Genomic DNA, 22,478 nt, shown 5'->3' on the forward strand with positions numbered 1-22,478 from the left:
TTTGTTAAAGTAAAAGATTAAAAAAATATATTTCCAAATCAGTTAATTTTGTGAAGGAATTTTTTTTTTAAATAATTTTATTGCTCCTCTATTTTTTTACAGGGTTGTCCTAAAGTGTCATGTGGCATATTTTGACGATGACACTTGACGAAATGAGAATATTTTTTCTTCTCCTTTTAATTATAGATAGATTTTTAAATAATAATCTAAATCAAATTTATTTGTTAAAGTTAAATATTAAAAATATATATTTCCAAATCAGTTAATTTTGTGAACGGTTTTGATATTTCGGTATACCGAAATACCGAAATATTAGGCTTAATAGTTTATCCCAATTTCCAAATAGTCCAGGGCAGCCTAACATAAAGAAGATACTGCTGAGCCCAAACCCTTGGGCCCAAGTCCAACCCTACTTAAGCTAACAATAGAAAATTAGGAATTAGCATCCCTAGGGCTGGATAAGATTTTCAACTTCTCACATTTCCCTCAATTCTCTGACGTTGACCCGCGCTGTGACCTGTGAGTTCGAGTTCGAGCCTTCGACCGCCGATTGTGCGGCAGAGACCTCGGCGACGGCGACTTCTCTCCTCGTCGACGACGACTTCTCAGTTCTCTCATCGGCGACTGACCTTTAATGTTCAATCTTCAACAGGTTTACAGCTTCTCGCCTTCTTCATTCTTCAACTTCTTTATTTTTTCTTGAAATTTTAATAGTGATTTTACCGCCCTTGTAAGTTGTAAGCAGCAGTTGAGGTGTTGAAATTTTGATAGTGATTTCCTTAGTAAGCAGTAATATAAGGCTACTTTCTGTCTTTCTCTCTAATGGACCAGACATCTTGAATATTTTCAATTAAGTCTGTTGTTTGGCAGGTGTTTCATGTTTGGTTGATCTGCTGTAGTTTACTATTTTATGTTTTTGGTAATGTGGTATTAAGTTTGTTCAAGCTTTTCTAATGTAGTAACAGCACTGTTCAAGCTTCTCAGGAGCTGCTTTTCTAATGTAGTAACAGCACTGTTTCAGTGTACCGAACCAAGCATTTGGTTGGACTGTTAGTTGCTCTTTATGTTTCAACAGAATCAACACTGAAACTGCTTTTCTTGAGAGGATACAGAAAATCAGAAACTGAAAAAATGAGGTCTCAAAGCAGCTCTTGAGCTGTACAATGAGGTCTCAAAGCAAAAGTGGTCTATGAAATGAGGTCTCAAAGTAAAAGAGCTGTACAAATAGCCAAATACTACAAAACGTCACAGTGTTGTTAATTTGTTATTGTACAGCTTTCCAGTTTCTTATCTTTTTCGAAGACTTCCCCTCATTTTCGAAGACTAGTGACTACATTGATGTAGTTAATTAATTGTAGTTACATATTCCTCTTTTATTATAGCATCATATCCCAACACAGTGCTGTTACTACATTTTAGAAGCTTGAACAACTTGATCGAAGTAAGATTTAGCTCAAGGGAGAGACGTTTCACGTTAGGCATAATCTTGATTCTTGGGAGATTTGAAAGACTTTGGTATGATACCGAAACCGTACCGAACCAAATAAGAAAATACCGAACCGTACCGAACTACTTTGGTACGTTATTTGGTACGGACAATTGATATACCGAATACCGAAGTACCGAACCGTAGTTATTAAATACCGAACCGGAGTACCGAACGCCCACCCCTAAACACGACAGCTATTGTCAATATAATTACTAAAACATAATAAAATTTATTTAATCCCAAAATTTATAAATACTCGCATTGTGTGTGCATAGATTTTGTCAACTTGGCTTAGTTTTGGTTCAATTTATCTTTATTTAATAGCAAATAAAATAAATTTTTTTATGATTTCTAAAGTTAATTCTAAATTGTGTCTAGAATAAATTAGTCTGTTAAGTTAATTTTGAATTGATTTTTTGGAGTTATTGATTTTTAGTGAACTCGCCATTCACAATTCATTAAGAATAGACTTTACAAATGACAGAATATTATGAAAATAGCTTTCAGCTTTAATTTCATCGATCTTTGAAGTTAAGCGAAAACTTATTTTGATGAAAATTTTGATCTCGATTCTAGTATTAAGGGGGAAAAATGGAAAAAGTTGTGTCTTAAGTCCTCCTGTTCATACCCTTAATTGTGCCAAAAAATGTATCTCTCTTTCTCTCTATATATATATAACGTTTTACAATCGTTGAAGATTTGGCGTATTAAGATTCAAGATTTTCTAACTAATGCTAAGAAAGCTTAGGGGTGTCAATGGTTCGGTTCAGCAGGTTATTTTATAAAATTTATACCATACCAATTTTTCGGTTATTCTATTATGTATAACCAAAATTAGACTTTTCGAAACCGTCCCGACCATGTTGGTTTCTCTTCGGTATCGGTACGGTTCGGTTAATTTTTGGATTTTTTTTTAATGTCATGTAAAAGTCACCTGTAGAAGAAGACTGCTATAACATACGTACTTTTATATGACTTATCAAAACTCTCTAGATATTTTTAAATATGAAAGATGACTAAAGTATAGATCCATCAACTATTCTACAGTAGCGTAAAAGAAACTAAGCAAATACAAAAAAAAATATAAATCACACGAGTGGAAAGATATTAACGAAGCTGAGACTCAAGAATAGATTAAATATTGAAAAAAATAAATATGAATCATACGAAAGGAAACATATTCAATAAATTGTAGTTTGTTACTCATAATTGCTAAAATACCTTGTGTCTTGCTAGTGAATATGCTGGAAATAATTTAATTTCAATAGGAGTAGCATAGTAAGTTTTGGGAATTAGGATTTTGAGTTTAATTACTTGTTGGTTTGTAACTGTTTTCATAGTTCGAAAGCCTAAGAAAAAATAATGCATTATTATTTTTAAACATAATATATAAATATATTTATTCGGTACGGTTCAGTATTTTTTCGGTTTATATTCATAAAATAAAAAACCTACCCTAATTATTGGTACGATTATAAATTTATATAAAAACCTACGGTTTTATCAAAAGAAACTTAAAAATTGGTTCGGTACGGTACGGTTCGGTCGGTTTTTAAATATCCATTGACACCCCTAAGAAAGCTCAATCAATAAAGATCATTTTTTGAAATGACCTAATAAAATTATTTTTTCATATGAGATCGACAAAAAACTAGCGAACATATAAACAACAATGATAAAGAATCTATTAGGAAAGCATGTGAAAAGTCTACTACAAATAATGTTTAGCAGAGACCCTGACACGTGTGATCTTTTTTTTCTCAAAGCCAAACTTGATATCCATTTTATCCTTCATTTACTGTAATTGTGCTTTTACTTTCTAAAAGATTATTTACCACACCTAAGGTAGATAAACATATAAAATTTAAGTAATCGACTATTTTGGATATCCAAAAGTAAGAAATGATCTCCTAAGCATTTACAATTAGAAGAAAATGAGCTTATGTATATTTTTTGTGTTTTATTTAGAAATCTCTTTTATTATTTATTACTTTCTTGTAGGTATTGGTCATAAACAAAATAATACTTGTAGTAGACCTCAAAATCAAAATTTTCGTAGAAAAAAGGTTCAAATTAGTCCAAAAAAATGCAAGGAAAAAGAGTCAAAATACTTATATCTGCTAGTATAAATTTGAGCATGTTTTGACTTAAAACCTTTTTTATGTATACCAAACCAAATTGATAAGTCAAAAATCCACCCAAACACCCTCTTAGGTAGGTAGGCTGCACTGATAGTAACGTCACGTTATCTTATTATCTCTATTGTCGAAGTTAACTCCATTGGTTCTATCTCTGTTCACTTTCCCGCCGGCGTCCAATTTCTCCGGTAAACTCTATATTCTCCTCCTTTAGATTCAGTCTTTTACTTCTTGCTCTGAAATTGTGATTACAAAAATTTGAATTCAAAACTACAATTTGCCGAAGTAGGTAAAATCCTCAAAAGTTAAGGTTTGACAAGCTCAGGACTCAAAGTAGTGTTTTAGAGTTTTTATAAGATTGAATTAGGTTTTAGAGTGTTTTTTTTTTGGCGTAAAGCATTGCTTCTATTAAATCATTCAATGTTGGGGAAAAATGTACATTGATTTGCTGAAACTACTGTTTGAATAATGTGATTAGGTCTTGTAAGTGACTGGTTATTTGATGAGATGAGCTGCGTTCGCATAAACAGTTGCCATCCTGCCTGCGATTTCAATGCCTCCTTTCCATCATTCACTGCTCCAAAAAGGACTTCAAAACTGAGCACATTATCTTCAACTTATCTGGGCACAAGACTCCCGAAAATCTCCCTTAATGCGAAAGTAGGTGTATACAGACCGCAGCTGTGCAAAACTGTATGCTTATTTGGTGGCAAGGGGAAGGCAAGCAATGACAATGAGGTAATACTCTTTTGGATGATCGTTCATTTTGCATGTGTGTCGATTACTTTTAATATCTTTACTCGGAGGAATAACTAGCGGCGAACAAAGAAACCATGAAACTGCCCAAATTGTCCAAAATAAACCAAAGCAAGTCGCCACATATTGATGGTTTATAAACCAGAGCAAGTCGCCACAGATTGATGGTTTCTTTTACTGGTCGAGTTTGTTATTTTCAAACTTATGAAATGCTTTAGGTTTGTTTTATTTGTAAACGAAAACAACTGCGCCTCAATCTCAAGCTAGTTAGTGTTAGCTTTATGAATCTTCACTATCCATCTCTCTCCACTCCGATTCATTTTATTCCAATATACCAAAATCTAGATTCTTAGAATTCTGAGTTCTCTACGTTTTTTGTAAGAAAATCTCAAATAAGATTAAAAAAACCCTAGCATACACTGGATGTAATATAAGCTTACAGACATTACTAAGCAAATACCAATAAGTATTTGGTATTGCCTATGTGGATTTGTTTTTCTTCTGTTGATTGTGTAGATTCATTATAAATTGACTAGTTTTACTCAAACTATCACCCTACCCGAACCCTCATTTTTCATTTGGGCTTGGGACATGCCATGTGAGCAAGCTGACACAGACAAGATTAGGTTTATTTTATTTGTAAAAACCACAAAAAAGAAGTTCCAATTTTTTTGAACACAACTTCGATGGTGAGGGGGTGTGGGTTGCCAGATGCTAATAGCGGGACATAGTGGGAACATTTCCTTCGTGGGTCCTCCACAAGCATCGAACGACTCTAAACTGCTGATAAGGACAAGGGAAATTTGACTAGTTAATTAAAATATTCTAATTTATGTAACATTGTCTAAACCACCCACAAACTAATCCAACCAGAAGAAAGGTTTCCCACTAGATACAGTGGTTTCGATTTTGTTCTTAAGGAACGGTTATATATTGTTTGGTTTTTGTTTTACTTTGAGATTCTCCAAAGTCGTGTACTTGCGTAGTTACCTATCACAAAAAAAAGTGAAGGAGATGCCCCAAAGTTGCATACGCCTCCAGGATACCACCCCAAGATGAAAGACAATGGTGGATCTAGCATTGTTCGACTTAACCCATAACTTTCGATACGGAACATAAATTTATGCGTAAAAATTTACTAAAATTGCAACAACTAGTAGATATGAACCCAAATTGAAAAATACAATGAGTTTAATGATAAGAACTTTAAAGTTGAACCCATAGAATTTTAATCATGGATCCGCCTCTGATGAAAGAGATGGCGTGTAGGTTCTGCCCGTATATTTGCTTCCCTTTATTTTCTTTGCACTTTCCCAGATCCTGCGTGAATACGGGATGCTTCGTGCGCCGGGCTACCCACCCACTTTCTGGGATCATTTGGGTGTAAAAGCTATCAAGTTAACTAAGATAAGTGCAAGGTGTTCTTGCATATTCTTACATACCTTATACTTGTGTAGTGTGGACCCGTCTGATCATGCCATCATGGCCCATGGGTCTAAGATAATTGCAAGGCCATTGTTACATGCATCTTAGTATAGGCCTCAGTTGGAATCTTAGTTATCGTGAGTCTTGACTGAGAAAAAAAGAGGGTCGTCTATGAACTCTGAGGATTTTCTACAAATTTGATAGCCTGCATTCAGGAAGGCATAGGCAGCCTTTATATTCCATGCATGTGACCACTAACCAGTTTTACTATAGAACATGTTCCATTGTCAGGCTTCTTGGTTGCTTCCTAGTAGAGCTAGCAAAATGGCCAGGCCCTCACGTGCTATGAATTTTGACGGACTAAGATGGGCCGCCTTTCATTTGAAAGGGCCTTAAAAATGCCAGTCCAGCCCTAAGCGGGCAGCGGTCCAGAATGGACCTTCAGTTTATTTATTTTTAAAAGTTATAAAACATGTCCAATATAATCATTACCACTGCTGCTACATGCACCTTTTCCGGTCTTTTTTGATAGTTGAGACATCGTGAGAGTATAGGTTTCTCAAAAGATGATTGTCATGGATTTATGGTTACCTTTTTGTTATGGCTATCAAGAAAGGCTCACATTTCTACTGTTTCATAGATCACATAAAGAAGATGAAATATAAAAAAATGTTAAAACTGACTCTGCAACATTGCAACGATATGCATTTTTATCATGTGTATAGACTAAGACCAGAATACCTAACCGCTATCCTTTGGGAACTAGAGATTCCAGGCTTGTGAGACCGGAAAGAATAGAATATTTTTTGACACAGGATTCAAAGGATGAGATGAGTAGGCACATTAAATTATCTTACAAATTTCTGTGTAATCAAAATCTAGGAATTCAAGTGCAGGAAGAAACACATTTAAAGAAAAACAAACAAAAGCATAAGGTAGCATTAGTTGTAGGCTACTGATTGCGTTTAGCCTTGGTTCTAAGAACTTTTACTATTTTCCTTTTACCTTTTTCTTTGAAATATATTAATTATTTGATTATTTCTATTTGGCCTCACACGCTGGCCTCGGCTCAGCCTCAAGGGCGGACGGGCTGATTGTGGTGGTGCTTTGAAGCCTCAGTCTAAACTGGCTAAAAAAACCTTAGCCCACCCCTACCCAAGTTACGGGTTGGGTTAGGCCGGCCTCACGGGCCAACCCCATTTTGACGGCTCTACTTCCTTGCGTGTATCAAGAAACATCAACTGGCCAGTTGTGACTCCCAGATCTGCTAAACATAATCCTTTACTATGTGGTTATTGTCATTTTCTTCTCATTTCTACTTAATTTCTGATCTTTATTGCTTTTGTTTTCCGTGGCATGGAATCTAAAATCATTGAAGACAGTTAAAAATTTTTTAGGAGAAAGGTGAAAGAAGAGAGTGCCTCTTTCAACCCTTTTAATTGCCCAACTCTTTTTCTCCCTATTCCTCGGTAATGTCATAGTGTAGTATCTTACAATTGCCCACTCCTTGTCTCTCACTAAATCAGGTAGGTTAAGGAGTGGGCAACACTTTGCTGACTATCCGACCTTTCATGTACAGAATGCTAGTTGGCACCCCAACGTTGTTTAGGTTATGTGTCCAATATGTTGTGCATGTCATGTGCCCGTAACTTATCAGGTGTGGTGTCTTAGTTTTAGTTGCTTTATGAAAACTTTAACATTTCTTATAAAGTTATCTTTTAAGGTTTAGTCTATTTTTTCCTCTTATTTTGTTTAATTTGGGCGTTTGAATTTGCTCAGTGAGCATATATAATTTGCTTCCCATTTGACCGTCTCACATTTTTTCTTCTCCTTATTTTTCAAAAGAAATCTGTTTCTTGTTACAATCTTGTGTGAATTTGTTTCAGCTCGTCTTTCATCCATGCAGAATAAATATATTGTGCTGCATTTTTAAAGCTAACAACAGATGCACCTAAGGGTGTGGCCTAGTGGTCAATGAAGTGGGTGAGAAAGGTTCAAATCCCAGCGGAGGCAAAAACACTATGTGATTTTGTGCCATATGTCCAAGCCTTGGTGAACATAGTTATCTGGTATCCCGTGGAATTAGTCGAGGTGTGTTCACGCTGGCCCGGACACCACGGTTGTTGAAAAAAGAAAAACTAACAATAGATGTCTCTTTTCTCCTTGAACGCACAGCATATGCATCGTAAGCTGGTTTTCTTTCCCATAAAACTGCATAAAAAATGAGTATAAAGTAGCTCCTAACATTCTGTTGAAAATCATGAGTTGAGCAAAATAAGCTTATGGATGTTTGTTATATGAGAAGATAACACCTCACTTGGCACTACTATCTGATCAGGCTTCTCCTTGGAAAGCTCTTGAGAAAACCATGGGAAATTTGAAGAAGGAACCGTCAGTTGAGGATTTATTGAAGCAACAGATAAGAAAACAAGAATATTATGAAGGAGGGGATGGGGGTGGAGATCGCCCAGGTGGTGGTGGTGGAGGAGGCAGTGACGGTTCTGGTGAGCCAGATGAAGGTATTCCAGGGATCTTGGATGAGCTAGTACAAGCAGTCTTGGCAACTATGGGCTTCATATTTTTGGTAATTGCCCCCTCCCCCTCCCCCTCACCCTCATCGATATTTTGTGCACAGATATATGTATACTTCTGGAGCTCACTATTTATATTCCTTTAGATGGTGTTACCCTAAAAAGGCAATCCTTGCAGGTTAACTTAGCTAGTGATTTGTTATGTTGTTGCCTTATCCAAAACTTATTCTAACTTTACTAAATACCTTTTTGTCTAAACCCTTTCTGGTGAGTCATGGACCAGTTAGAGTTGTAGCTTGACCTACTGAATAAAGAGAAACAGCCAATGATAATCATGTATTCTATGTTTAGCCTTTGATAGATCTTCCGCCCAATTTCTCATCTGATGGGAGTGGAGGGCTTCAAATAAAGAAAATGTTTTGAAAGGGTTTCAAACCAAGCACAAGTGTCTGCTTGTTGTCGTAATAGCACATGAAACAAGTTGTTAACTGTTACGTGTAATTTGCTTACTCTTGACTGTTAAGTTGTACTTCATTTCAGTACATCTACATAATTGAAGGCGAGGAGATCAATGTGTTCACAAAGGACATTCTCAAGTTTATCTTTCTAAGGCAAAAGAGTATTCGTCTAGGGAGAACAATCGCACGGTGGGAAAGCTACTTCAGAAGCCTGACTGAGAAGAAAGAAGATCCATATTGGTTGGAAAGTGAAATTATTAATACAACTACTTGGTATGATAGCCCTGCAAAGTATAGGAGCATTCTCAGGAGGTTAGAATCGAGTTCTTATTACTGAAAGCAAAGCGGTTCAACCTTTTCCATCTCTCAAGTTTTGCAATAGTTTAAACAGTTTTCTTTAGTAAGAGAGAAAGAAGACTAGAAAAACCTGCTGTAATCACAAATGCCATTTTTTGTTTGTTTGTAAAGACCACCATTTTGGCGGGGGGTTAGACAGACCCCTACCTGTAGATTAATAACCAAAATGAGAAACATACAACAAAAGCAACCAAATGCGACCCCTACCTGTAGATTAATAACCAAAATGAGAAACATACAACAAAAGCAACCAAATGCCTATGTTCCTCTGTGAAGTAAAAAGGACTGGACATGCCCAATCCAATATCACTTAACATAAAAAATGGCCAGCTATGTTAGTACTACTATGATTGTAGGAAGTGAGTCTTCCATGTACATGTGTTGCTATGACTTTTGAGCTTACAAAAAATGTACAAACACAGGATATATACAAACAATCTAGCCGCAGGTTCTTCATTTTTGATCTCCTGAATCTAAATAAAGGCATTTGTCTCATATCCATTTGATATACCCCTACTGAATTTCCTTCTCTATAGCAGTGCTAAACTTCAATTCGATGACTTTGAATAATCTTTTTCATCTTTAGAATATCATCATGAATCTCCGAGAAAGGTGAAGAAGATCAATTAAGCATATTAACAATCAATAAAGAGTCCATTTCTAGAATTACATTGTGAATTCTATTGAAGGCAATCCACTCAATTCCAAAAAGTGCAGCTTGTGTTTCAGCTGTATTGTTAGGGCAGAAGTGAAGAGCCTTGGCATATGCCATGGCAAGCTTTCCACTGCTATACCTAACAATACCCCCAATACCGGACACTCTTTTCATAACATTACTACTCCCATCCGTGTTAAGTTTCAGTCTACCTGAAGGAGGAAGTGACTACATCACCTTGAGAGCTTTCATTGGAGGTTTAAAACCTTCTAGGAACTTGCAAATTCCAGCCCAGCCCAGTTGTTTTGCCATTTGATTCCCTTGTAGTGAACTTTAAGAAAAGCATGATTATCAGTGATTGCACTTGATCTAGCAAGCATTGTACATAAGCATATGAACCTTCATATTTAGCTGCACACCTTTGTTTCCACAACTCCCGACAGATAATTGAAGGAACACATTGGAGAACAAAACTGTGCGCCTCTTTCAAAGGCTTTATGAACTACCATTTCATCAATGTCTGTTTTAAGTTGCTTGACATAATAATACCTATGCTGACTGAAATGTTTCCATACATATTGAGCTTTCCAGCTTGAGAAAAATATGTGAGCAATATATTCTTCTTGTGCATCTCTACAACAATAGCATTTAGAAGGGCCTTGAATGCCGAACCTTCTTATCACTTCATCAGTTGGTAATCTCCTCTCAAAAGCCTCATCATGAAGAAGGTTACAAGGATACCTTAAAGGGGAGTTTTTTATGCCATATTCTTTGTGAGGACATGGAAGAGATTCCAGTTTGTCTCAACGCATGAACAAATGCCATTTTAATCTTCCGAATTATGCACTCTTTTCGGGTTCGTGTATAATTCAGAGATCATTTATCTCTTATTTTGCTGCAAATAGGATTGGGAGACCCGTGTTTATAGTTCCTCTGAATAATTAGTTCGTCTTATTCTGCTGGTAAAAATTGCCTGCTTTTCCAGTTACAAAATACTAGTATCAATTATAAGGGAATTAAAAGAAAAAAAGAATTGGTTTGTATAAAGTGCTGGCTTAACATATAGGAAGATTAAGCTCCAACATTATCTCATATTTCAACTATAATGTAATTTCTTTGACTTGATTAAATCTCAATTTTATGATCATGATTTGGTGGCGGTTATAGGCGGGGGAAAAATAAATTTTAGCTCATAATTGATTTTCATTTAACAAGATCAAGTTATGCCTCCTATATTATTAAAGAAACTTTTCGCGCAATAATTATTTGCATTTATTTCTTTACTAGTTTCTGCAGCGCGTGTATTTCATGTCAATTAATATAAACTTCTAAATATAAATAATATTAAATATGTTTGTAATGAGTAACATGAATTTTAAAGGGAAAAAATGCAAGCTCAAACTGATGAATAGTAAGCATATTTTACCGACTTAGTTGTTGAACACCGAAATGATTAAGTTATGCAAACATGTAATATAATCGTATTTTGCTTGATACTTTCTTATATACAATGTTCTTGATGTATATATGTTCCATAAAAGGTCAAATTTTAACGTAATTTCCCATTAACTAATTATGTTGAGTTCTTTTGAACTATCGAGAACTTTCCTCTTTTTACTTATAAAGAAAAGATTTTTTTTTTTTCCATTTCAACCAAAAACAATCTTGCCCGAAAAAGTAAATAATCATCATATCATACTACCTCCTCCGTTTAAATTTATGTGAACCGATTTACTTTTTAGTCCGTGCCCAATTTACCTTTATGTAATGATTTATGACCACACAAATTATATGTGCCTCATTTTACACAAGTTCAAAAGTCTTCTATCTTTTCTTAAATTCCGTGACCGGTCAAATGAGTTCACATAAATTGAAACAGAGAGAGTATATTATAAGCATGAAAACTTTTAGATTTATTGCACTTAAATATCCTTCAAACACTGAATGACCAAAATGCCCTACTTATCTAAAGTTAATTTAGTGAAATCATACCTTTTAAAAACTAACTAACGAGTTTGTCCATAGGGGAAAAAGCGGCTTCTTAGCTACTATAAATTTTCTTAATTATTAGTTAGTACTGTTTTGACATTTCAGTTTCGTTTTTTTCATCTTCCACACTAATAGTATTGAAGGTTATAAATTTTCTTATTTATTATCTTAGAAGCACATTTTAGTTTGTTTCTTTCATCTTCCACTAGAGAGCTTGTAAATTCATTCTTCAAATTTCATGTTACTTATCACATATATATTGTAATATTATTCTCACGTCTTTTGTGTTTGTCAATTCTTTTCTGATTATTAAAAATTAAGTTTGTAAACGAAAAGATATTATATTTATCGTGATATAATAGGGTGTATATTTTTCAAGGAGTGCAAAAAATATTACACTAACAACATCTGACACACATAATACAATTATATCCTTGATATGTGTACGGCTGTAAAAAGGCGGAGCCAACAATTTCTTAAAAAGAAGGCAGAATTTTTACATGAAACATTTGTAATCATAGCCGGCATTTATGTGTGGTTCGCATATTAAAAAAAAAGCAATTACTATCAAGTTAAATACTTGATATATTATAAGAAGCTACATAATTGAAGTTGTTCGAATGTTACTTTTAAAATTAAGTTGATAGCAAATTTTCAGTATGATTGTGCCTTGCAATGAAAATAAATATCTTTTGAATAGGCTCGCCATTGGTTTGAGCTTGCACTTTTTTTCTTTAATTTTTGCGCAACTCATTACACACTAATTACAATATTTTTATTAAAATATTTATACTAATTAGTATAGGTCCGCCTTCTTTTTTGCCTCATTCAAGAGCTTTTCATATCCAGCCTCAGTGATTCTAGTCATCTCCTTTTGTACTCTACTTGAATCTCTACCTTCGTAATTTTGCTCATTATATATATATATATATATATATATATATATATATATATATATATACACTTTAAATATAGTCGTTCAAGTATTCTCAATTCATTGATAGTAAGAAAAACAATTACTGCTCAGTGTGAGAAAAATATAGATTTAATAGAATATATGTAGTGATTTTGTGCGTTATTAATACATAACATATAAATGAAAGAAATAAGTAAAAAAGTTAGAAGAATATGAAAATGGCATGAATGCAACTGCCCTATTAGGATTTAGGAGTATTTATTATGGAACGTTTTTGTACATTAGTATAAATGAAAATTCTGGTTTAAAGTTCATGAAGAAATAACTTATTTATTTTTGAAGAGTATTATTGTTACTTAATTTTATAAGGTTATTTTGGTATTTCAATTTCACACTAAATGCTTCACACTTATAATATAGTACGATAATTTTGATGTCGCCTCTCGTCTTGAAAGATTTTATATATCACCACATTGTGTCTTGCTGCAAAAAATGAAATTTTGCTCATGGGATGAAAAGGTTGGAATTTCTGTAATGATCCATCAGGTGTTGGATCAAAGGGTTGTATGGTATCTTTTTGTAACTTCTGATTATGATATATTATGGGTGATTAGATATTCTCAATAAAGATATTTCATTCAACGGGGAAAGCGTCACCCTATGCATCATAGATTGAGCAACTTTGCCTTGTGTTAAACTTTTGTTTTAATATTATTTTCGTTGTTGGGTAAAAAAGTCTTGTTTTTTGCCATAATTTCCAACAAATCTCCTACTTTAAGATTAATTTAAACTATAATCGAAAGTTGATGAATAAATTTGAAATCGTGGAGTTTACCCATTTTAGTTGAAGCTACATTAATAACAGATAAATACAAGATATTTTGCTAATAACAAGGATATAAATGGAGAATGAACCAAAAATCTAATAGATGACAAAAGGCCATGACAAAATTGTGGTAGTATTTCAATATTTTTGTGGACAAGTGGCTACACAAATAGTTATGTGGCTTGATCTCCTTGATGCTATGGCCAAGTGTATAGAGTCCCCGCCAAATGTTTCTTTGTATAAAAAGTTTTTGACAAGTAGATGAACACTTGTCATTTTCTTACACAATTCTTACAACTATAAATACCCACTTCCTATACCATCCGAAGACACACCAACAAATATTTTGTTCTCTCGTGATTGCTAATAATTAGTAATCATCACTACAAGCCTTCTCATTCTCAATTAAGCCTAGTTTTTTGTGTGTTCCAATTTCTTTTATAACCTATGTTTATTTCATCATTCCAAACTTGCTGGTATTATTTAATTTTGCTGATTCGTGTGTCTTCTAAATAAATAGAGGTAAGCTTGTTTAATCCTGAGAAAATATTTCACATTGCTAAAATAGTTTCTTAGGCCAGTGCCCAGCACGACTCAAGCCAATTCGTGTAATTCTGCTCACAAATAATATTATTGCAGTATTGTTGTTATTTTTCGGGTGTCATTTCCCTACAATCTAAGAAACTACGGCAAGTAATACTACTATGGAAATTTTTGATGGTGCTACCAATTTTTGTGTTGTCTCCGCTGCTACTGTTCTAACTGTCCTGCCAGATATCCATGGTGTTGCAAATACGTTATTGCATCCACAACTTTGGCAGACACTAATGTCAAAATACAGGTATGTGAATAGACATAGTTACATCTTTAATGCTAATATAAAAATCTTCGGAAAAATGCACTTCAATGCAAGAGAAGAGTTATGATAATCTCGCTAAGTCAAAATTAAATTTGACTAAAGCGGATAATATAGTTATTGCGGTCATTTTTCAAATAAATAATGTGACCAATGTGAGAGATTGGGTGATAGACTTTGGTGCTACTATGCACATTTGTGCAAACAAAAATGAATTTTTGTCTTACACCCAAATTGAGGAAGGAGAAGAAACTATTTATCTTGGTGACTCAAGGACAACTCGCGTTCGTGGAAAATGAAAAATTCTTCTCAAACTCACATCTGGTAAAACTCTAGCATTGAGTAATGTGTTGCAAGTACCTAATATCCAAACCAATTTGATTTCTGTGGGATTATTAGGAAAGATTGGAGTGAAGGTTTTCTTTGAAAATGATGAGGTAGTACTGACCAAATATAATATTTTTGTGGGCAATGGATATTGTAATCACGATTTATTTGTGCTTAATATTTCTGATACTAGACATGAAAATACATCTTCTTCTGCTTACATGGTTGAGTCTATTTCTTTATGGCATGCTAGATTAGGACATGTTAATATCGCATACATATGAAAAATGCAGTCACTAGGATTAATATTTGATTTAAACTCAAATAATATTGACAAGTGTGAAATATGTGCTGAAGCTAAAAGTTCTAGAAAGACTTGTTTTTCTGTAAATAGAGAAACTGAATTGTTATCCTTGATTCACACTGATTTAGGCGGTTTAAAGCAAATTATGACTAGAGGTGGTAAAAGATATTATGTGACTTTTATTAATGATTTTCTAGATATACTAATTTGTATTTGCTTAGAAATAAAGATGATTCTTTTAATGCTTTTATTTCTTATAAAACTGAGGTTGAAAATCAACTTAGTAGAAAAATCAAGAGAATTAGATCTGATAGAAGCAGAGAATATTTATCTTTAAATGATTTTTGTGAAAAGAATAGAATTATTCATGAAGTAACTCCGCCTTATTCACCTGAGTCAAATAGAGTAACTGAAAGAAAAAAATAGAACATTGAAAGAGATAATGAACTATATGCTAGTCAGTTCAAATGCATCTGACAATTTGTAAGGTGAAGCCATTTTATCTACATGTCACTTACAAAATAAAATACCACATAGAAGAACTAGCAAAACTCCGTATGAATTGTGGAAGAGTTATAAACCTAACTTGGAATATTTAAAAGTGCGGGGATGCCTTGCTAAAGTTCTTTTTCCTGAACCTAAAAGGAGAAAAATACGTTCTAAAACTGCTGATTGCATGTTTATTGGATATGTTGAACATAGTGCTAGATTTTTTTATTTTAAAAAGTGATGTGCTTGATTGCAATACTATAATTGAGACAAAGAATGCTGAGTTCTTTGAATATATTTATCCACTGTTTGATAAAAGTTTTCATACACATGTTGAAATAAATAATAAAATTACCTCTAATGAGGAACCGAGAAGGAGCAAAAGGCCTAGGAAAGAATAGTTTTCTTATGGAAATGATTTTCAAACTTTTCTTGTCGATAATGAATCATCAAATTATTTTGAAGCTATATCTTCTTTAGAAGCTAATTATTGGAAAGAGGCAATAAAAATTAAAATTGATTCTATTATAAAAAATATACATGGATTTTAACTGATTTACCTCCTGGTGCAAAACTTATTGGTTGTAAATGAATTTTCAAAAAGAAATTTAATCCCGATGGATCTTTAGATAAATATAAAGCTCGGTTAGTAGCAAAAGGATTTTCTAAAAAATAAAATATAGATTATTTTTATACATTTGCACCAGTGACTAGAATTTCTTCTATTCGAGTTTTAATTGCCTTAGCTTCAATTCATAAGCTTTTTATCCACCAAATGGATGTCAAAACTGCTTTTTCTAAATGGTGATTTAGAAGAAGAAATTTATATGGTTCAACCTGAAGGGTGAATGCTGTGTTATTCCTGGAAAAGAAAATAAAGTTTGTAAATTAATTAAATCTCTTTATGGCCTTAAACAAACTCATAAACTGTTGTATGAGAAATTGGAACAAGTCTTACTGAGAGATAATTTTTTTCTTTATACTGAAGTGGTAGACAATGATTATGTGATAATATTTCTATATGTTGATGACATACTTATATTTGGTACTCGTTTAAATATTGTGTAAAGTACTAAATTATTTCTAATTGCGAATTTTGATATGAAAGATCTGGGTGAAGTAAATATAATATTGGGAGTTAAAGTTATAAGGAGTGAAGATGTCATAATGTTATCACAAGAACATTATGTTGAGAGACTTCTAAAGAAGTTTGAATATTTTAATATCATACCTGTAAGCACTCCTTTTGACACTAACTCTTAGTTGAAAAAGAATAATGGTGACCCAGTTGCTCAGTCTATATATACTCAGATTATTAGGAGTCTGATGCATTTAATAAATTTTACAAGGCCGAATATAGCCTATGCTATGTGTAGACTGAGTAGATATACTCATAATCCCAATAGAGAGCATTGGTCTGCATTAGTTAGACCAATGAATTATTTGAGAGGAACCATGAATTATGCTATCCTATATAGTGGATTTCCTTCTATTTTAGAAGAGTACAATGATGCAAACTGGATCTCTGATTCATATTAGACCAAATCCACTAGTGGCTATGTATTCACCCTTGGTGGCGGTGCAATATCGTGAAAATTAACTAAACAGATGATCATAGCTAGATCGACTATGGAATCAGAGTTTGTAACTCTTAAGGTAGCTGGCTCTGAGGCTAAGTGGCTAAGAAACTTCTTAGCTAATATCCCTTTAATAAAGGATGTATTGCTTCCTGTGTCTATACATTATGATTACTAAGCGACAATAGCTATAGCAAAAAATAATTCTTATAATTGTAAAAGTAGACACACGAAATTGAGACATGATGTAATAAAACAGCTGTTGAGAGATGGAATAGTTTCCATTGATTATGTGAAGTCAGAAGTTAATTTGGCCGATCCTCTCACTAAACCTATGAGAAGAAAATTAATTCTTCAAACCTCAAAAGAGATGGGTTTAAGGCCGACATATTGTCAATAGAGATGGTAACCCAACCTATGTGATTGGAGATCCCATGAAATAGGTTCATATGGGTAATAACAAGTCAATATTGACACTGAAGCACTAAAAGAGAGTGCTTGACTGCTACTAATTGAGAGCCTGAGCTATAACTCTTAATGAATTCATATTCCTTATGGATGGTGTATTTAAAAGCAGTATACACTTGATGAATTTACCTATATGAGAGTGGAGTGGGTCGCTCCCATGAGATTTTGGCCTAGTCTCTAGAGCTCTCATGAATAATCAGGCACACGCATGGCTTATTGGGCGCAAAACCGCGTTGAACAACAAAATTATGAGGGTCGAAATGTGATTGATAAAATCTCTGACTTATAATAAGAATTATTGGTTCATAGAAATATTATATTTTACCAGTAATTCTGTAAGTTAAATTTTTATTGGTATAAGTTTGGTTCATAGTCCAGAAGACACCAAACCTATTACATTTAGACCATACAAATCCAACAAGTTTTACTCTTCTATCCATTACTTTTATTTGTACAAAACAATTGAAATAGTGGGGGACTGTGGTAGCATTTCAATATTTTTGTGGACAAGTGACTACATAAATAGTTATGTGGCTCGATCTCCTTGATGCTATGGACAAGTGTATAGAGCCCCTACCAAATATCTCTTTGTATGGAAAGTTTTTGACAAGTAGATAAACACTTGTTATTTTCTTACACAATTCTTACAACTATAAATACCCACTTCTTATACCATCCGAAGATACACCAACAAATATTTTGTTCTCTCATGATTGCTAATGATTAGTAATCATCACTACAAGCCCTCTCATTCTAAATTACGTCTAACTTTTTGTGTGTTCCAATTTCTTTTATAACCTGTGTTTATTTCATCATTCCAAACTTGCTGGTATTATTTAATTTTGCTGATTTCTGTATCTTCTAAATAAATAGAGGTAGGCTTGTTTAATCCTGGGGAAATATTTCACATTGATGAAATAGTTTCTCAGGACAACGCCTAGCACGATTCAAGCCAATTCGTGTAATTCTGCTAACAAGTAATATTATTTCAGTATTGTTGTTATTTTTTGAGGTGTCATTTCCCTACAAAAATTAAGCAATTTCATATCATAGGATAATTCGGACCTTCGAATGGGGTAAGATTCCAATGTGACGGACCTAGTTGTCATTTATTTTGTGTCAATGGTTGGTCCCACAATTAAATTTTCTTAATTAAAGGCCTGATAAAAATATATAGTAATTAGTTTAATATCATAATATTTACCCTTAAAATTAGATAACAATTAAACTTATAATATGGCTCTAAGGACACATGATTTCACCTAATACCAATTGATAAATGTGAGGATGAGTAATAGAAATTAACAATAAAGTAAAGCAAACCAATGTTAGAATAAAACTCAGCCCTTGAGTTTGGACACCCTTGAACTGGTTGATACAAGAACTATGAAAGTATAACAAGCTGAATAACAATGGTGAGAACAATAAAGAGAATTATATTGCCTTTTGAGTCTGTCAAAAATGCGTCTTACAAATGATTAGAACCCCCTTTATATAGTAGAGCAGTTCCATTTATGGTATAATTCTAATTACATAAAGAAACCTCATGATTAGCTAATTAACCATTTCTGATTTGATCCGTTCTGAGATTCACGCCATGATCCTCGACCAGTCACCGAGATTTACGCCATGATCCTCGGTCAGCCACATATATCTTGCCTTTCTGTTTTTATGCTATCTTCGATCTTGCTCGATGTCTATCTCATTTGGCTTCAATCGCTACAAGCTTTGATCTTGATAGGTACCTCGGTTTTGAGTTCGGTACCTTATCCTCGTGATATAGCCTATTCTGTTACGAGACCATCCTTCGATGCAAACTCCCGGTCTCGGTTAAACAGTAAAATCGGGTGAGCCTTCGATTTTCTACCTCGACCTGTCATGATGTCATCCTTGTGACGTAAGCGACAGAAATGACTGAAACGTCCCGTCTGTACAGTTACCAAGGCATTAAATACGTGTCAGTCGATGGTCATCCACCGCAAATATTAAACCGTCATTGTGAAATTTATAAATAGCCCATCTCTCCACCATTTCAAACTTTTACTTTCAGATTTCTAATCTCCAAAGCTTTTTATACCTTCTAACTTCTTCTTCTGCGAATCTATGATTTTCACCGTTACCATCTTCTCAAAATACCAAATCTTATTATCTCCATCTATTTTTAACTTCAAATCCATACAAAAATGACAAAAATATCAAAAACTGTTCCTCAAAGGAAAAACGCTTCTTCATCGCGGCCGGCCGGCGACAAAACACCGGTGGAGCCATGACCTAAAGAGTGTATACTCGGGGTATGTGTTCTCACTTCTGACTTCAAGATTGATAAAGTCTCGTCGATTCCTGGTCGATGTGAGCCAGTGTCGAGGTATATATGCTCGATAACCGAAGGGTACCCTAAGCAGGTAAAGAAAGACTGCAATTGGAAGGGCAAAGAAGTGGTGATTTCGACCCCAAAAGAAGACATTACCACCCATGTGGAAGGGTTTTTAAGTATTTACACTTACCCTTTCACGCTGGGCCCCTTCGACCCCGTCGTCATTGATTTTTGTCGTCAGTATCAAATAACCCTAGGCCATATCCATTCTTCTTTTTAGCGAATTGTCATTCTGCTATGATTCTTCGTGAGCAAAATCGAGGGGATGCCTTTCACCCTCGATCACCTCATCAGGTTATACAACCCCTACCTCTATCAAGGCGGGTTGATAAAACTCCAACGCTGGGCCACCAAAGTGTTGTTCTCGAGCATAGATGAGGACAATGACCAAGGCTGGATGGGCCGGTTCATTCGAGTGAGGACTTACGACCTAATCCCGACCGAGAAGATGCCATTTCCTGAGAAATGGAATATGAAGCGTAAGTACAATCCCACTGTTAGTTCTTATTTATTTTTTGTCCATATGCTTCTTCTTATCGAAATCCCTTTTCGTGATGTAGCGGTTGCTTGGATGCCCGGTGCAATTCCTAACCTCAAGAGCTGGGCTCGGGACCTGGCCTTGACTTCTACGTACTCTGAGCGCTCATGGAGCGATTTATCAAAGGACCGATGGGAGGTCAAAACTCACGGTAAGCCCCTTTTCCAGGTCTTTGATGGTTCTGTCAAGGCATGTCTCACTTAATTTCTTTTCATATAGGCCTTGGCAAAGATGCTGTTATGAGGCCCCTAACTGATGAGGAGGATACTTCGATCCCGGCATCGAAATTGGCGAATGAAAAAAAGAGGAAAAAGACCTCACCCTCCGAGGATCTAGAACCCCAGAAGAAGGCGGCTCGTAAGCCGATGAAGAACATCATCCTCCTGACTGAAGAGTCTGTTCGGCATCTACAGGAGGAGGACGACGAAGAAGAAGAAGACGACTCCGGTCTGGTGGCCTGAGCGAGAATGAGCACCGAGGCCCCAAAGGCCACTGAATCGGTGAAGGCTGTAGAGACTCCGTCTTAAAATGAGGAGGTCTCGGGAAAAGACTTGGGCGAAGTCCCCGAGTCATCGAGGATCGAAGATGCTTCCCACCACACTAAACTAACAATGGGTATGGTTGTCGAGGCCTCTCGAGATGAGGAGAACGCCCTGAGTGTTCCACTCGGGGCAATAGAAATTGGAGGCTCCCGCTGCTCCCCTCGTTTTCTGAGAAGATGATTCAAGAGGCTCGGGCCTTGAAGACCCTTTCCATCAAAGGAGCCCATGGAAGGGAGGATCCCTTCTGCGATTACTTTACTGGGGCCGAAGATGCTACCGGCATGAGTGACTTGGAAGTCTCGAGGAAGGACTGGGGTGAGGCATCAAGCCTTTTCAATGAAGCGCATCAAACTCTAAATAGCGTAAGCCTTAACTCCCCTTGTTGGTATTACCTTTGTGTTCATTTTTCTCTTTCTAACTTCTTTTCTCCTTTCGGCATAGGCCTCAGCGCTTCATCGAGAAGTATTTTCTCGGTCTCGAGCCGAGATAAGTCGGTACGAGGCCGACATTCAAAGGCTTGCCGATGAGAGGAATGCCCTCAACCTTCTCGGCAAGCAAAAAGAAGAACAGATCAAGGACCTCCGAGCCGAGTTGGCCACGACTCACAAAGATCAGACCGACCTGATCGAGTAGGTAATGAAAATCTTAAAAGCTCATGGGCTCGATTCGGGAACAGTGGCTAATATTTCAATCTCACTGCTGCAGCAGAAGATCGAGAGGATCGAACAGTTCCGCGAGGAGGTAGATTCGATAAAGGCGGAGTCCTTAGGGTGCAAAGAGGGTATGGACCGCTTTGCTACAGAAAAAGAGACTGCTCGAGCCAAATTATCATCAGTCGAAAGTCAGCTTCAAGGTATGAAGGAGAAGAGCTTGACTCAAGAAAGGAAAATAGAAGAGCTCGAGGCTCGGTTGGCTTCCGAATTTACCAAGGCCAAATCTGAAGCCGAAAAGTCAAGGGTCGAGGTAGATGCAATCATGGTCGTCTACCGGGCCGATGCTGAAGCCGCTCAAGTCCAAGTGAGAGAGGAAGCTGAGACCGCTCAAATTCGAGCATATTGGAGTTCAGTTTGGACAATAAAACTGCTCCTAATCTGTTCCATTCTAGGCATTGTATTTAGAAACTTGCCTACAATTGTATATTGGCACCTGTTTGCAAGAGTGATCATGTAATCCTTTCGAGTGAAGATAACAGCTGGCTAGACCTGCTTGGTAGTTATTCTGGGAGCTGTGAATTCTATTGGGGCAATCTCTCCAGCCTGCCTTGCTCGTAGTTTGGTAGGTAGGGACTGTGTAATATTGGGAGGTGGTGGTGTAGGATAGGAGGGTATTTTATGTGGTTGGGATTTGTTTTCTTTTGTATTTGGTAGGGCAGCTGTTTTAATGGTCTGAAGCTGGGTATTTTGGCTAACATTTGTAGGTGATTTAGTAGTGTTGGGGTGTTCTGAGTGAGCAAAAGTGGTTGC

The 22,478-nt window shown here is 35.5% G+C and overlaps 1 protein-coding gene and 1 long non-coding RNA gene across 4 annotated transcripts; one reads left to right on the forward strand and one right to left on the reverse strand.

Moving 5' to 3' along the window:
• The first annotated feature begins 438 nt into the window (after nucleotides 1-438).
• Nucleotides 439-9,610, forward strand: LOC104098809 (uncharacterized). 3 transcript variants are annotated; one of them, XM_009605638.4, is made up of 4 exons: nucleotides 439-652; nucleotides 4,106-4,365; nucleotides 8,147-8,392; nucleotides 8,880-9,610. In XM_009605638.4, exons 2-4 carry the CDS (start codon nucleotides 4,135-4,137, stop codon nucleotides 9,132-9,134), a joined length of 732 nt encoding a protein of 243 aa, XP_009603933.1. In that variant the 5' UTR covers nucleotides 439-652; nucleotides 4,106-4,134; the 3' UTR covers nucleotides 9,135-9,610. The 3 variants fall into 3 exon arrangements, with proteins under 3 accessions (XP_009603933.1, XP_009603934.1, XP_009603935.1); XM_009605639.4 differs by lacking the exon at nucleotides 439-652 and adding an exon at nucleotides 3,676-3,815 and having other exon boundaries at nucleotides 8,880-9,381; XM_009605640.4 differs by lacking the exon at nucleotides 439-652 and adding an exon at nucleotides 7,715-7,899 and having other exon boundaries at nucleotides 4,227-4,365; nucleotides 8,880-9,381.
• Nucleotides 8,679-9,930, reverse strand: LOC138891605 (uncharacterized). Its single transcript, XR_011407978.1, has 2 exons — nucleotides 9,362-9,930; nucleotides 8,679-9,301 (listed from the first exon to the last, which is right to left on the reverse strand). It is a non-coding gene; the product is annotated as an uncharacterized lncRNA (long non-coding RNA).
• Between the last annotated feature and the right edge of the window lie 12,548 nt (nucleotides 9,931-22,478).

The sequence above is a fragment of the Nicotiana tomentosiformis genome, chromosome 5, assembly GCF_000390325.3.
Source record: "Nicotiana tomentosiformis chromosome 5, ASM39032v3, whole genome shotgun sequence".
In the NCBI taxonomy this organism is placed as follows: Eukaryota; Viridiplantae; Streptophyta; class Magnoliopsida; order Solanales; family Solanaceae; genus Nicotiana; species Nicotiana tomentosiformis.